This window comes from Drosophila eugracilis, unplaced genomic scaffold (genome assembly GCF_018153835.1).
Source record: "Drosophila eugracilis isolate 14026-0451.02 unplaced genomic scaffold, ASM1815383v1 contig_2154, whole genome shotgun sequence".
Lineage (NCBI taxonomy): Eukaryota > Metazoa > Arthropoda > Insecta > Diptera > Drosophilidae > Drosophila > Drosophila eugracilis.
The window spans coordinates 2726944-2742409 of record NW_024573038.1 but is presented as its reverse complement, the minus strand read 5'-3'; the positions used below and the strand labels follow the sequence as shown (position 1 = coordinate 2742409).

The following is a 15466-nucleotide window of genomic DNA, read 5'->3' as shown; positions in this document are numbered from 1 at the left end:
CATTTAATTGGTGTTCATTTATTATCATCTTTGGTATAAAAATATTCTGCCTTGCCGCACCAGTTTTAAAATTAGCAAATACATTCAAACATTTTAAGCTTCCCAACCCCTTTTTAAGCCATAGCGGCTTATCGTGATTTAAAAACTCCTATTCTCGCAAAACTCTTGTTAATCCTTATAACCCCCATAAAAAGTGGCTTTCCAATTTGCAGGTTTCCCATAGAGAGGGTTAGCCAGGTGGTGATTTTCCTAAAAGCTAATTTACCTGATTGAGTTTGAGGATCTTTTATCAGCAGCTAGTCCAATCCTATACCTGACTTGACCCATTTAGCCAATTTCCATTTGCTACCTAGGCTTATTTAACACCCTAACATCGATATAAAAACCACTCGATCAAAAAACACAACATCAGTAACTATTTAGTCATGGCCCGTCGAACACAATCGCGTTATACTTTCGAAATCGTGGAAAACTGGCGGGTTTTTCGCCATCAGTTTTTCGTGAACGGTACGCGAAGAACTGATTGCAACACCTGTGAGAGTCGTGTGTCTGCCAGCGATCCATACTATCATCACTGGCGAAATGATATCCAAAACGGTAGAGGCTATTATATAAAGTTGGGTTCCGAGGAAGAACAGATCCTTAAAACAATCGAGAAACGGGGTGTCGAAGAGTTTATTCTATGTGACGGAAGCATCACACCCAGGACCAATGATTTCCTTTTGGACGCGGGAATGGATGCTGTTCCGCAACTACTGAGATTTCTAAGTTTCGGCACCGATAAGTTAGAGGCAACTGTCGGATTCTATGTGGATGTGAAAAAGGAGCGAATGTACTACGAAAGCAGCCCTTTAAATATCGAACACCATTTGGATATTGTCGAGGCGGTTGATATGATATTCTCCATGCTCCTGGAGAAAATAAGTAACTATGTCCTGCTGCAACAAAGGGTTCCACTGGAGGCGTGTGTTATCCGTAGGATGAAGGTGACTGTAAAGAGATTTTGCCACTCCCCGAAGGAAAAATCAAAATCCGCCACCATATTGCCTCTACAGTATCGGGTGAAAAAAGCAGCGGAATGCCTCGGCAGTGGAAGTAATAAAACTCCTTCTGATTTGGTCAAAATTGCTGAAACATATCTAAGCCAAGAGAACGAGGGACGACCAATCCCTGCTTCTTTAAAAGTCAACCTCTACACCTTTCGGGTATGCAATACCTCAAAGGAGTTATACGTGGTACCCTACTTACTCCACGGAGATGATGTGGACTCCACACCCACCTTTATCATCCAAACGGACGTGGTTGGTGGGTTTCAAGGTCTGCTAGAAGTCCGAAACATAAGGAAGTTCCTGCGGGCTGATAGCTACGATCGGGTCATCGAATGCCGCCAATGCCAGTCCCACTTTGTGGACCCGGTGCACTTGGCTCTCCATAAACAGATATCTTGTGGACGAAACTTTATGGTGTGGCACATGGACATGGATGCAATCGAGTTGCACGAAAACTGTTTGCCCCTGCCCAAGAAATACTTTAAATACGAATGGATTGGGTTGGCTAGCAAGCGGTTATAATTTAGTAGATAATTTTTTGTACTGCAATAAAAAAAACATTTTAAATGCACAAAAAGTAAAAATATTTCATTCGTATGATTTTTTATTTATTGGACTTCCGTCATAAGGCCAATGACTTACTTCTAAACTAACAAGGCTATATTTAAAAGAAAAAAATGGGGGGGAAATGTTCAATTTACCGTACATTCTCTTACTCATAGCAGATCCAATAAATAACTTTAGCTTTGATTTGTTTTTAACATAAATTGTTGAAATTTTTAATTATCATTCAAAGACAAAGTAATTTAATTTTAAAACCATTTTCAATGATAACCTCAAATATTAGTTTTGGCGGGCAATATTTAAATATTTCAGTATTTTTGGTTTCGATATTCTTTTTGGTATTTTCAAGACCGCCAGATAATGCCCACTAATGCTGAAAATGATTGTTTACCCTAAAACTACGAAACGATGAATCCGCTCGACAAAATTCACGCTCTTGACGAGATCGAAAAGGAAATAATCCTGTGCATGCAGAGTGCAGGTTAGCAAAGACAATATCTAACTAGAATACGTCTGAAATATAACTTATTTTTCAGGACAAGCCTTACAGGAGTTAGGCAAAGAGAAGTCCTCTCAGAAAAATGCCGAAACACAATCCCAGCAATTCCTCAAAAGCTTGTCCAGCGTAGAATCGAAACTATCTGAGCAGATCAACTACTTGACCCAGGTGTCCACTGGTCAGCCACACGAGGGCTCCGGCTATGCGTCCGCCAAAGTGCTTCAAATGGCCTGGCACCGTATCCAGCATGCCAGATCCAGAGTTCGTGAGTTAGAGGAGACCAAGGCCAAGCACTCACATGCCGCCCGTCAGCAGTTAAAGCGCCAGCAAGAACATGCCGCCGCCCAGCAGCAGCAACAACAACAACAACAGCAGATGCAACAGGCAGCACAGCAGCAACAACAGGCGGTCGGAGGAAACGCCGGTGGAGGCGATCATCCCATGGGCAGCGACTCTTCCATGTCGACAAACTAATCACGGGTATATGTTTAAGGGTGGGGATTTAATTTTTTTAAAAGTGAATCAATTACAGCATTTGTTCATTTTTTAAATAAAAAATATACAAATATAAATGAAATCTTTCTAAAGTATATTAGAAAAATAGGAGCATGTTTTCATGTTTAATTTGTACTTTATTTTTTAACTTAATAGCTAAACAAAATCACGTATTCGGTGTTACATCTGAGGGCTTATCACAAGTAAGATTCATCTCAGCTCTATCACTAGTTGAAACTAGCTTTGGTTCCCCTTTAGTTTGTCCTATGCCAAAGAAATTCCTCTCGCAAACATGACGTACGCATTGCAGCAGAACATTCCTCTCATGGCGAATGTCCGATTCCAAAAGCTTGGATAACATGGTGTTTGGCTGCGTTTGCTTACGAGCTTTCTTGAAATTCAAACCGTAAACACGCTTTGGAGCAGCTCGCTTGGGGGCAGTTTGTAGCTTAGATACCTTTGGTTGAGTTAAAGGGGAAGTTGTTTCTTTAATAGTTTCAGTTACTCTCTGGAAGGGCTCCTCGTCTGGTGCTTCGTCGGAAGAACCACTTTGTGCCTCACCAGAAGGAAGAGTTTGTAGGTTAGATGGATTTACTCGATTGATATGCTCCTCTTGGGGTGTTTCATCTGAAGAGGTATTTTCCAAAGCAGATGTGCGAACTTCATTGCCTTGCGCATCCTCAATAGGTTTCGCTTTACAAAGATTTCCTTGAGAAGATTTATAATCGCTACACTCCATGGCAGCATTGGATTTAAATTTCGAATCTAGATCAACGGGGCTGAGATCTTTTTCTGTACTCTGTACATTGTCTTTTGTTTCATCCTGATCCTCACTCTCAGTTTCAGTTTCTTCTTCGCTATCTGAACCATACATCCCGATCAAGCCAAACAAAGCATTATCCTTCGTTTGAACTTTTGGCTTAAAATGCTGATAATCCGTCATATTTCCAGTTCCACCAAATTTCGCGCACAGATTAGTTTCCTCGTCTTTTAAATTGGATTTGATTTTTTCAGTCTCTTTCTGGTTTATGGTTTCTTTGCCTTCATTCGTTTTATCATTATTTTCGCGTTTAATTCTTTCATTGTTTTTCCTTTCTGCGGGTTTGCCTTTGGCTCTTTTCTTTCTGTTTTTTGGCTCTAAACGCTCCTTAAAATTTTTATGATCACCTTGTGGTCGCGTTCTTTGGCGATCTTCGCGATTTCCGAAGCGAGATTTGGAAGCCTCCAGACGCTCTCCTCGCTTGATTCTCTGTTCCTTTGCTAATCTGGCCATCTCAACGTTGGCTGCAGTGGGAAACCTGAAAGATGTATGTTTAATTACGGGGTACTTAAGTGCTAAGGTAATAAATCCACTGACCTTTTCCGCCTTTCAGCTCTCCAAGCAGCCAATTCTTGATCAGTCCACACTTTCTTCACCTTTTTATAAGTCCCTGTGATGTGATAAGCTTCAATGTGGCGTTCCAAGATATTGTGGAGCGCGGAGAAGTCACAGTTATCAGCGGGACAGGATTCATGTTGCTCCATATGGCGTTTCATGTCCTGAGCATTGGCCAACTGCATGCCACACGTGTGACAGAATTCCGGTCGTGGAGGAGAGTGGTAAATAGGCGACACTTCTGGCACGCTGACTGGGCTGCTTTGCGGTGTTATCTATGGATTAGTTAAGGTAAGCAAACAATATTTGGGTAGTAAGTAGCCTCACCTGCTCCTTGGCAAGATATTTAGCTGGCACTGTTGATCCTCGTGCTCCATACATAGGCGGAGGCTGTTTAGCCCTAGGCAGCAGGGTCATTCCACTGGGGGTCAGATAGAGGTGATTGGCTTTGTTGGCTCCATTCGGCTTGTCGAATTTTGGAGACGGAAGTACGAATTTCGGCTGTACCTTTTCTTCCATCTCGTCGCGTTAAAAACTTTAAAAACGTTGTTTTCTTGGGGATAATCGTTCATCGATATCAATTCCCTATCGGGCTCTAAAGCACTTCGATATCACACTGCCCCGCAATATAGTCAGCTGTGAGAGTATGACCAGAGCTACTGCAAAAAAAAAATCTAATCCAATTTTATTTAAAATTAAATTTGGTGTTTCTTTTAACTTTTAAAATATAAAAACGAATTGAAAATATTCGTACATATATAAGTATACCGCGAGATTTAATAAGACCGTTGCTTTTCTGTAAATCATCGATAATCCCACCTATATCGATTGACTTAGTGTGACCACATCGCTCTGTTGTTGTCGCGACTAGCGAAACAAAAACAATTAGCTGAGAAGTGCAAGTCAATTGAGAGAGCCATCGTAATTGTATTTATTAAATTTAAGCGTTTAGATTAGTGTGAATACTCAGCGGGGCGACAGAATGCAAAGTGTTCTCAACACTGTCAAAGGCACGGCGCTCAATGTGGCCGAATATCTAACGCCCGTTTTAAAGGTAAGAAGTGCCAAATAGACGAAAAACTGACTATCAAAACGATCAAATATGTATAGAAATACGTTTAAAATAGGGGTGTATATATGCAGGCCAGCTTCATGAAAAAGACAGCCTCAAAAGATAAGAGTTTTCTAAGCCCAACTATTGATTCCCTCATTTCCCGTGCCCTCTTTCCACTCCCCCTAGAAGCTATTAAACTGGATTCACCGCCAGACTGTCTCCAAATCAATTACAGAGGGGTGTCTCAGAAATAACTGCCGACTTTAGTTTCAGTCGTAAAAACCGTCATCAAGTGAGCCTTTCTGTTAAAAAGAAAATTTTTGGCAAAGGTACGGACAGAAGAGTCCCTAAAACCGTAATATTAAATTTTATTAAGTTTTAAATTTGTTAATATTTTACCAATTCGTTGGTATATATCCCTTACTTGCAGGAATCAAAATTCCGTGAAACTGGTGTTCTTACTCCCGAGGAATTTGTGGCCGCCGGAGATCATCTGGTTCACCATTGTCCAACCTGGCAGTGGGCCGCCGGTGACGAAACCAAGACAAAACCCTATCTACCAAAGGGTAAGTGCTGCGATTTGCCATTAATCATTGGCCAATTTACTTATTAAAATCATTTTGCCCACCATTTAGATAAGCAATTCCTGATAACGCGCAATGTTCCGTGTTATCGTCGCTGCAAGCAAATGGAGTATGTCGGCGAGGAGACCCTGGTGGAGGAGGAGTCCGGCGACGGCGGATGGGTGGAGACCCATCAACTCAATGATGACGGTACCACCCAGCTGGAGGACAAGATCTGTGAACTAACAATGGAGGAAACAAAGGTTAATACTGGTTCCACTGCAGGGTCAAGCTTAGTAGTTTAGTTATTAGGGTGACAAACGTAGGGGAGGTAAAAGCAGATATATTATACAACATTTTAATTCAATACATTTAAAATTTAATATTAAGCAATGAATTATTAATTGGACGCTTTTGAAAACAGACAACTAACGCGCTAATCCCTAATACAAAGCCTTTCAACTCGAACTTACCAAAACAAAGTCGGAACCAAAAATTGCATCATTAATTTAATAATTTAATACTTTGTACGTGCCTCAACTAGGTGAGAAATGCATTAGTCAGGCAGCTTATAAGAATACTTTTTACGTTTTCCATATTGTTTTTTTATATCAGAAGCCTTTTGAGTGCTGTCGCCTCATATCAATACGATTTCATTTTCTCAATGTATCCGATTTCTAGGAAATGAAATGCGAATGAACTTGCTAACATGATTAACATGATCTAAGTTTATCTATAATTCATTACATAGATATAAAACGTAGAACTTTAATCAAGTTGTAATTATATGCGTGAATACCAACCTTTTTTTAAGATAGTTGAAATATGTAGTCCATAAGGGAATTGTGTATTAAACATCAAATACTATTTTACTGTTTTCCCGAAATCATAATCTAATCACAAAACTGCATCTTACAGGATGAAATGCACACTCCAGATAGTGACAAATCAGCCCCCGGAGTTGGAGCCGAGGCCGAAGACGAGGACGATGACGAGGCCATTGACATGGATGATTTCGAGGAGAGCGGCATGCTGGAGCTGGTCGATCCGGCGGTTGCGACTACAACGCGCAAGCCGGAGACGGAAACAAAGGCCAGCGGCCCAGTGGCTACAACTTCGGGTGAGGCGGAGGCCAGTGGGGACTCAGTACTCCACACACGCACCTACGACCTGCACATCAGCTATGACAAGTACTATCAGACGCCCCGCCTCTGGGTGGTGGGATATGATGAGCAACGAAAGCCACTGACGGTGGAACAGATGTACGAAGATGTCTCGCAAGATCATGCAAAGAAAACGGTCACCATGGAATCACATCCTCATCTTCCTGGTCCTAATATGGCCTCTGTGCACCCCTGCCGGCATGCGGATATTATGAAGAAGATTATCCAGACAGTGGAGGAAGGAGGCGGTCAGCTGGGAGTGCATTTATACTTGATCATTTTCCTTAAGTTTGTTCAAACCGTCATACCAACCATCGAGTATGATTTTACGCAAAACTTCAACATGTCTTAAGAGCCGCCATGCTTTTCGATATTGACGCAATAAAAAATATAACTCATAAAATAAGAGTTTGTGAACAAATAATCGAATAAATATTTGGGCAAACATTAGCAAAAACATAGACTCTGATTCGTTTTTATAATTACTTTTTATTTCACTTTGCTTTTGTTGTTGTTGGTTGTTGGTTGCATGTTTGAAACATCTCTGAGATGAAATTGTATGTTAACATAATCATAAAGCATATTAAATCAATTGATCGAATATGCATTGTAGTTTTAGGTAGTTTTGTTTCTAGTTAAATGATTTTTTTTTTGCATTTTTAACAGTTTTTCAAACTTAAAATGTGTGTGTGTTGCTTGCATTTATATTAATCATTAAATGTATAACTGTTAGATCCATTTTTTTTTGTTTTTCATGGGTTTATAGTATATATATAGATTTTCTTAATAGTTAAAATCACTTTTCATTTGCAATAACAGGTTCACATCGTAATCAATTTTACAATAAACATACCTAACGCCATTCATACCTGAATAAACATTTATATATTTGTATGTGTATATCGATCCCTCCATCTCTTTTCTTCTATTAACGTGTTTTCAACAACATGCCGCCAGCGTTACGTTAGACGTCAACAATTTTTGCCCTTTACTTAACATCTTTAAATATAACTGATCCACTATCTTGCCAACTCTCATTGCCAACTTTTACATTATTTACCCATATTTTTGTTTACGTTTTTTGTTTACATTTTATAATACATACAGAAGTTATACATACCAACTAAAGACCTAAATATATATATAATGTATACCTAGGCAAACCTATATATGTAGATGTCGTCGTGCTTTCGTTTTTGTATTTTTTGCCCCCTAATAATCTTGCATCTGCCAGAATTTTTTTTAATTTTCGTGAATTCTTCTGCTACCTCCGGTTTTTATACATCTTTTAACGACTTTTTTTTATTTATACACGCTGCCTTTAAATTTGAAATGTGTGTCTGTGTGGTAATTAGTTTCTGGTTTTTCTGAATCTGGAGTTCATATTTATTTAATTTTATAAGGTACTTTTTGTTTAAGCGCAATGCCAAGGCAAGAATTAGGGCAATGATCAGATCCAAACGAAATGAAGAAGAAATTTGGAAATTCTAAAAATATTTTACTTATTTAATAAGAATATTTATTAAAATTATTACAGCAAATTCCAGGTAACTTAATATTCGAATTGAAAGTGGTTCCATTAATTTTCATTAAATAAAGTTTATTTGGTTTGTTTATTTCGATTTTTGATCTTACAATATTCTTGATTTTCTTGAATGCGATTTCGGTTCCGCCTCATTGCCCAAATTCATGACTAAGCATCTTTTACTTTTAGATTTAAAGTTTTATATAGCTTGATTTATTTTTATAATTGGTTTTTATCCATTAACTGATTTATCATTTTCCTTGCACAAAATATATTTTATACTTTAAATATAAGCTTTACAGAATCTGGTTTGCTGACATTGAAACAATTACATCTCGGTTGAAATTTACAAATAGTTGAAACTTGCTGCTAAATTTAAATATATATGTAAGTATATATTTACTATATAGTTTTTAACACGATCTTTTTTATTAATTTATATAATTTCTTGCTCTTCATTATCTTGTTTGTAGGTAGTTGTTTGCATTGTTTTCTTACACTAAGATGAAATTACAATTATAATATACACATACATTCATACCATGAACACCTAAATTTGCTTTGTTTTCATTTTCTTTGTATGGATTTTCCGCTTTTGTTTTTGTTGCCGTTAGATTAGACGCAAATACTATGCAAGACACTTGGCGCGAAAAAATACAAGAATCGATCTACAAGTGGAAACGAATATAATTTGAAAACTATAGTAAAACCAATCGCTAATTAAAAAGTTGTAGGACGCTTAAAAAGTACGCCAATTTACATAAAAATATATATAGATTTTATCCATAAGTATCGTATCAATATAGGTATATAAAAATAAAATTTCTCATGCTTATTTTGTTTTCCGTTTTTTCTTTTCGTTTGCTTGTTGTAATGCCTAAAGAAAGTGGGGATTCTCCTTGCCGTATTAAAAGTTATATCCATACATCTATATATTCTCATTTAGGTTGAAGTGTTTTAAAAATTGCTTTATCAGGGACTACAAATAAAACACGAATTAATTTAAGACAAATTAATTAATTAGTTAAACATAAGCTAGACCTAACCGTAAACGTAATAATAATTAACATTGAATCAACAAATGTGTGCATGTGTGTGTGTATAGGTGTGATAGTTGTTGGTGGTGGTGGTGTTGGTGGTTGTAGTAGTGATGATGGATTCCCATATTCATAATACGGAATTCTGTATCCTCCGTTCGCCTTCCATATCCTCCTGGTTGGTTGCCATCCGACGGGGGACAGAAACCCCGCCTTGTTATTTACATTTCATAAATGATTAAGTAATCCGTGTCACGTTTTCCCGGCCTCTACACCTTGCGCTTGGCGTGCAGCATCTCCATGAGCAGCGTTTGGGTCGGCGCACTGCCGGCACAGTGCTTGGTGTACAGGTGCTCCTCACCGCGAGCGGCCATGGCATGGATATCCGGTAAGATGTTCACTAGCCTACTGAATTTATCCTGTAAAGAGGAGAAAGAAATACATTTTAGTTTTCGAATTTTAAAAGTTTAAGATCAAATAACACTCAATCCTTTACTCACATTAACTGACGGATAGCAGGTGAGGGTGTAGTCCAGCAAAGCGGCTTGCACATTATCATGTCCCTCGGAGACGGTCTTCCGGTTGACAATACCCCGTACACCTATATGAACGAAATTGCATGGTTTAAGAAGGTTTTAAATCTGCACTAAGCAACCTATACGGCCTTACTTGGATTCAACAGGATTAGGAATTTCATGCAGACATAGTCGCCCATATCGAATTTCAGATCTTGCAGCTTATTCTGCAGCTCGTTGAAGTAATCGCCCAGCTGTGGCACGCCCAACAGTCCCAGACTCATCAGATTGAAGACCTGGCCATTGTTCAGTTGCGTTTCGTCGGGCAGACCGTTGTGGATGCGATGATGCAGGTGATCCAGAACCAGCATGTCTGACCAGGAATGCTGCAGCAGCTTCATTTGGTCGTCGACCTAAATATCAGAAATCATAAAAAATAAATGATTCATAAATAAAGTAAACAATGTAAAAGTGAGTAAGTATCAGCACGGCTGCCACTTGTGAGTGTTCAAAATCAAAGAGGATTCTGCTATATAATCGGTGATATTGCAGATCCTTACTTTTATAGTTATTTTATTATCTAATGCCAACTTAGATTTTATTTTTAAGCAAAACAGAAAACAAAACTTGTAGAGGTTCAGTATAGGAGTTTTAAAGAATTATAATAAGGCTGGCTAATTAATTCCAAATCTTAAACGCATTTCGTTGTGAGTTACCATCAAAAATGGACTACGTATTAATATTTTAGATAGTTTCGTATTATTATATATAACTGGGATAATAAATCTGTACAAAAGTTGACTAATTCATCTCAGTTTTTACTCTTTTCAAGTGGCAACCGCAGGCGAAAAGTTCAATAGATACATTTTGTATGATGATATGGTATGGAGATATGCTAAGGCCTAGTTTTGGATGGTTTGGTATTACAACACGCTCTCTCTTTCGCTCGGGGATTCTCTTAGTCTTAGTCTCTAGGTTTCTCCGATTCTCCCTGCCTCACAGCTCAGTCTCTGAGTCTCCGTTTCGGTTTCTCCGCTCTGCGGTGGGCTGGTATGGGTGAGCACATCAGTTGCGTCATTGAGCGAGAGACGCTGCTGCTTGGCTGACTGACTGGTTCAGCTTTGCTGGCTAAGTAGGTCAGACGCCAAATGAAATCGAAATTCAATGCAGATTCTGCCGGCGTCGCTGTCGACGTCGGCGTAGCAGTCGCTGTTGCTTTTGCTATCGCTGTCAGTTGTGTCGGTGGTTTACATAACATGCCGCAGACTTGGCCCCTAGCTTGAAAACTGGTTTCTGGCTTTGAACCATGTTGCTGCTGTGCTGTCTGTGTTTTTTGATTTCTGTTTTCTGATTTCTGATTTACTCGATGTTGGAGGGCAAGGGGATGTCGGGGAATTTGGGGCAACCCCAATGCCTTCAAAATGGCCCATACCTTCAGATCCTTGAAGAAGACGGTGTTGCGTGCCCAGTCCACTTGCGAGAACAAATTCTGGTCGAGCACTTTGCACATCAGCTCGAAGAGATCCACTTCCACCTGGTTGTAGGTTTGCTTCTGCAGCAGGGCAAACAGTTGCGTCTGCCATTCCCGATCGTCGATCGATTGCACAAATTCACGAATCATGGGTGAGACTCTGCAAGCATAATTAATATGATTTATAGAGTTTAAGACATTAATCAGTGTCTCTGAAGAACCTACCTTAATGGCTCTATTAGCGCGTCGGCTGTGCTCGATGGATGTGTGCCAGAATCAAAGCTTTTTGTGGATAAAAGATACAAAGAATGTAAAAATTAGTTAAAGTTCAGGTGACTATTACTTGGAGAGCTCATCAAGTGACAACTAAGCAAAACATGGAAGAGCAGCATGAGCATAAATTGTCTCTCTTTTAATCAGTTTTTATACCCTATTCCGAAATATCACTAAGATCTTTCTAAAAAGATTAAAAAGACCTTAGCTTAATAATCAGTTTGACTTGAGGTTTTTTTTCGTAAATATGTTAAATGCGTAACAAAAATTATAAAATCAAATAGAAATCATAAGACTGCTCTCTTCCACATTTGCCACATGATCAGGTTGAATCCTTTTCCACAAATGGGGTAAAATATCGAAAGTTTTCTTTGAATTTGTTTTGATGTTCGTTTGTCATTTTGATTGTTATGAGTTTGGATATTCTTTGGGTTCTGTTCTGGCTTTTTGGCTAAATACCACAATTTCGAGTCGGCCGTATTCTGCAGAGATCCTATTCCAGCATCGTGGCAACTGCTGTTGCCATTGCCGCCGTTGCGATGCAGGCCGTCGCCGGAATTATTGCCACCGCCGCCTCCTCCTCCACCGCCCGCATTGTTGCCACCTCCTCTTTCGGACGCTCCGTTGCCCGTGCTGCTGTTGTTGTTGCCGCTGCTGCTGCCGTTGCTGCTATTGCCGTTGCCCACGGAACTGGGCCCGTTAAGACCTCCGCCAACGCTACCGCCGTTGCCGGCGTTCATGGGCGTGGCTATCACACCGCCCGTGCTTGCGTTCACCTGTCCCAACGCAATAGCTATGGGGCTGGGCGACGAGTCCGGAGATTGGGTGAGTGAGGATACCTGATGACGTTCAACAAGAAGTGGCTTATTAATATAAAGTTCTTATTATTCCACATTTTGGTCATATATCTCACCTGAGGTATTTGGATTTCCTGCTTAATGTTCATATTTGGATATGCTTGCTGGTATCCCGGCGAGATCGGCGTTGGCTTGATGTCCGGACCCATCGAGTTGCGCAGCGCTTGTAGCGCCAACTGCCGCTGCCGCATCACCTGCAGCTTCCGCGCCCGATCCCGTTTGTACATGGGTCCAAACTTGTTGCGTCCACCTCGCATCCGATCCGCTCGGACAGCTGTAAAAGAATATATTTTCAAATTAATTAAAACCTTTGGATAATGAAGGAAATATTTCTTAAAAAAACCTCCTAGTAAATAAACATTTAATTTCTTTTTTTTCTCATTTCTTATCTTTCAGAAACATTTCTTAACTCAACTTTAGACCGTAAAATGTACAAGTAATCCGATAATTCTAATTCTCTAATAAAATTTTAAATGCGTTACATAATATAAAGCAATTAATGGAGGATATGAGAAAATTACGCCTAGAAATTATCAGCTTCATACAAAAAAGCACGACATAATTTCTAGAAAACCAAATCACTCTTTCATATTACTTGGTATTTTCTGAATTTGTATTTTATGTTGTTTCCACAAACTTAAGTTTAAAAAGCTCCAAAGCACTCGTTTCTTATCTCTTAAAAATGTAAAAACAAAACTTGTGTAATAATAAGTCAGTTTAGAACCCGAAATTTAACAGAGGAACGATAAGACTATGAATTAAATCATATTTTACATTCAAATTCTTCAATAGAAAAGTAAAGGAATGTTTTTATTAAAGAAATATTTTAAAAAAAGTTTTAGTTTTTAAATTTGTTAATTCTAGTAGATATTTTACATATTATGATCAATTTTATCCACATATATTTTTCCTGGATTTAAGATTATTTATTTCAGGGACTAAAAAGAATGGTCTTATAAATTGACGATCTCTTTACTTGTAAATCTCTTTACTTAGAATTTGAAAGTGCTCAAAGCATTATTTATATATTTCAAAATTAATGACTAAATAATTATCTCGCCTTTGCCAACTTTTATCATCTCAGTTTCAATAGATCCATTGATGGCCCAAAAGAATTTAATTGTACTTAACATTTTCCATTTAACTGACCCACAATTCGTAGCTTGCAGAATGCAACGTGGGGAAAACATCCTATTCGTTTCGTTCATATTTCTCTTCTCATTAAAAGCCAACTCATAACGGCGCTTGACAAAAACAACGAGCAGGCAAACGCACACCCACAACTACAGATTGCACATGCATACGCACATACTTAAACAAGCACGCACATGGAAAATGTAGTTACATACACATATTGCGCATACGACGCATTGTACAGCGGCATCAAAACAAAAACTGTACAACGCGCATATGTGTACTTATGTGCGTTTGTGTGTGAGAACACGCTAAATGAAACGCAATAAAAATGCGCTTCTTATGGCGCAGCACGAAAAAAAGACCGTAAAGGGTACAGAGAAAAATTATCAAGGAAATATTTATAAAGTTAAGAACTATGCTTTTACTAACAGTTTAAAGATTTAAAACAAGGAATTCAAAATTATTATAAATGTAGTTATTAATAAGTAAACTTATTGAGTATTTGTTTATTATTTTTTCTTTCATTTCTTGAAAAACAATATCTTAAGCTCAAAACAACACCCAAAAATAATCAAGTTATACCTTAACAAGGACTGTAAACAAAAGTGTTTACAATTATAATGAAATTTGCGTACTAAATGCTTGAAATGTAAATGGATAAATACTATTTAATACGCAATTTATAGCATTATTTATGATATCTTCTATTTAAAATAGGACGCTCCTTTTCTCTCCGTGTAAGTGAGAATTGCGAGGGTGGCGGCTTAAGCCAAAAACAGATTGCGATTGCAGCTAGCGCCATGTTGATTACAAGATGCAATTGTCGGGGGTTGTTTTCGCACAACCCGTATCACAACAAAAAAAATCGCGAGTGGGTGGCAATGGGCGGCAGGTGGCCACCATGAAATATGCATTTCAAATCCAAAGGCAAGGGGAAAAAAAGTAAAACACACACTCATACACTGAAAGCATTTTGATATATGCAGTTTCAGTGCGGCGAACACAAGTAACTGTAATTTAGGTCAAGCGTATTGTTTACAAATAATCAACATACATATGCATTTGAATATGTTTGTGTGCGTGTTTGAGAGAGGCCATTTGCCGCTCTCTCTCTCTCTCTCTCCCTGCCTATCTCTTTTGATTATGTTTTTGGCTTGGCAACGCGAAAGAGCTTTCTATTACGACATTTCTCTCACCGCACTCACACAGTAACACACACGTTAGCTAGAAAGAGAGCGAGAAAGAGTCAAAGACTGAGAGGCTTTCCGCATTAGACAACTTTGTTGTTGCTGTCGAGTGGAGTAGGTCAAGGACAGTGTGTGTGAAAACTGGGACAACACGGCCATTGTTGTTGCCTGCCAACTCTCCCAAAAAGAAAAACTCACTCTCTCGCACACTCACACTGCCACATTCACTCGGGGGACTCTCTTGTGTGTTGTTGGGAAAGTTGTTTGTATTTGTGGGCGACTTACAGCCGCTTTTTTATGGCCTTTTCCTTTTTCCGGCTTTGTATCAAGTCTATTTATGTTGGGCAAGGTAAAATAAATACAAGAAATATCGTCAATCGATGGGCAATTTATGGAGTTCATAAAACCGTTCCCTTCGCATTTTTTCCCTGCTAATTTGTTGATCCATTTACTATCTTTTCTTTTTTAGCTGGCTCTTACATAATTTCCTAGCGACATTTTTTCACTTTCAATTTCGGCTTGTATTTAGATTTTCACCTTTTTGTTGGCTGTCTTTTCGTTTGGGTTAAGTGGTTCAATTTGTATACGACAAAAATGTTTGTTGAAAGTTCCCTATCTTTGAATTTTTTTTGGAAATTTTCTCACACAAACAGCTGGGAAATCAATATGTGGCCAGTAAATTCAGCTCGTTGGTAGGCGTTT

At 38.7% G+C, this 15466-nt stretch overlaps 5 protein-coding genes across 5 annotated transcripts in view; 3 read left to right on the top strand and 2 right to left on the bottom strand.

Moving 5' to 3' along the window:
* Positions 1-361: 361 nt before the first annotated feature.
* On the top strand, positions 362-1571 carry LOC108108472 (protein terminus). Its single transcript, XM_017216531.1, has one exon. The coding sequence runs from the start codon at positions 426-428 to the stop codon at positions 1569-1571; it is 1146 nt and encodes a 381-aa protein (XP_017072020.1). The 5' UTR covers positions 362-425.
* Positions 1572-2001: 430 nt separating this feature from the next.
* LOC108108494 (mediator of RNA polymerase II transcription subunit 11) lies at positions 2002-2678 on the top strand. Its single transcript, XM_017216548.1, has 2 exons — positions 2002-2094; positions 2150-2678. The coding sequence occupies exons 1-2, from the start codon at positions 2022-2024 to the stop codon at positions 2584-2586; spliced, it is 510 nt and encodes a 169-aa protein (XP_017072037.1). The 5' UTR covers positions 2002-2021; the 3' UTR covers positions 2587-2678.
* A 45-nt stretch (positions 2679-2723) lies between these two features.
* LOC108108492 (nuclear fragile X mental retardation-interacting protein 1) lies at positions 2724-4616 on the bottom strand. The gene is made up of 3 exons (XM_017216546.1): positions 4310-4616; positions 3965-4257; positions 2724-3905 (listed from the first exon to the last, which is right to left on the bottom strand). Exons 1-3 carry the CDS (start codon positions 4499-4501, stop codon positions 2774-2776), a joined length of 1617 nt encoding a protein of 538 aa, XP_017072035.1. The 5' UTR covers positions 4502-4616; the 3' UTR covers positions 2724-2773.
* Positions 4617-4829: 213 nt separating this feature from the next.
* On the top strand, positions 4830-7223 carry LOC108108493 (ubiquitin-like-conjugating enzyme ATG3). The gene is made up of 4 exons (XM_017216547.1): positions 4830-5036; positions 5467-5602; positions 5672-5862; positions 6518-7223. Exons 1-4 carry the CDS (start codon positions 4965-4967, stop codon positions 7112-7114), a joined length of 996 nt encoding a protein of 331 aa, XP_017072036.1. The 5' UTR covers positions 4830-4964; the 3' UTR covers positions 7115-7223.
* An 8-nt stretch (positions 7224-7231) lies between these two features.
* The window catches only part of LOC108108491 (nuclear hormone receptor FTZ-F1), a 46841-nt gene continuing 38606 nt past the window's right edge, over positions 7232-15466 (bottom strand). The window contains exons 4-10 of the mRNA XM_017216545.2: positions 12497-12714; positions 12043-12422; positions 11536-11592; positions 11272-11470; positions 9994-10252; positions 9825-9925; positions 7232-9743 (exon numbers count right to left, since the gene is read on the bottom strand). Coding sequence (XP_017072034.1) covers positions 9594-9743; positions 9825-9925; positions 9994-10252; positions 11272-11470; positions 11536-11592; positions 12043-12422; positions 12497-12714 — 1364 coding nt within the window. The 3' untranslated portion in view covers positions 7232-9593. The remainder of the gene's footprint in view (positions 9744-9824; positions 9926-9993; positions 10253-11271; positions 11471-11535; positions 11593-12042; positions 12423-12496; positions 12715-15466) is intronic.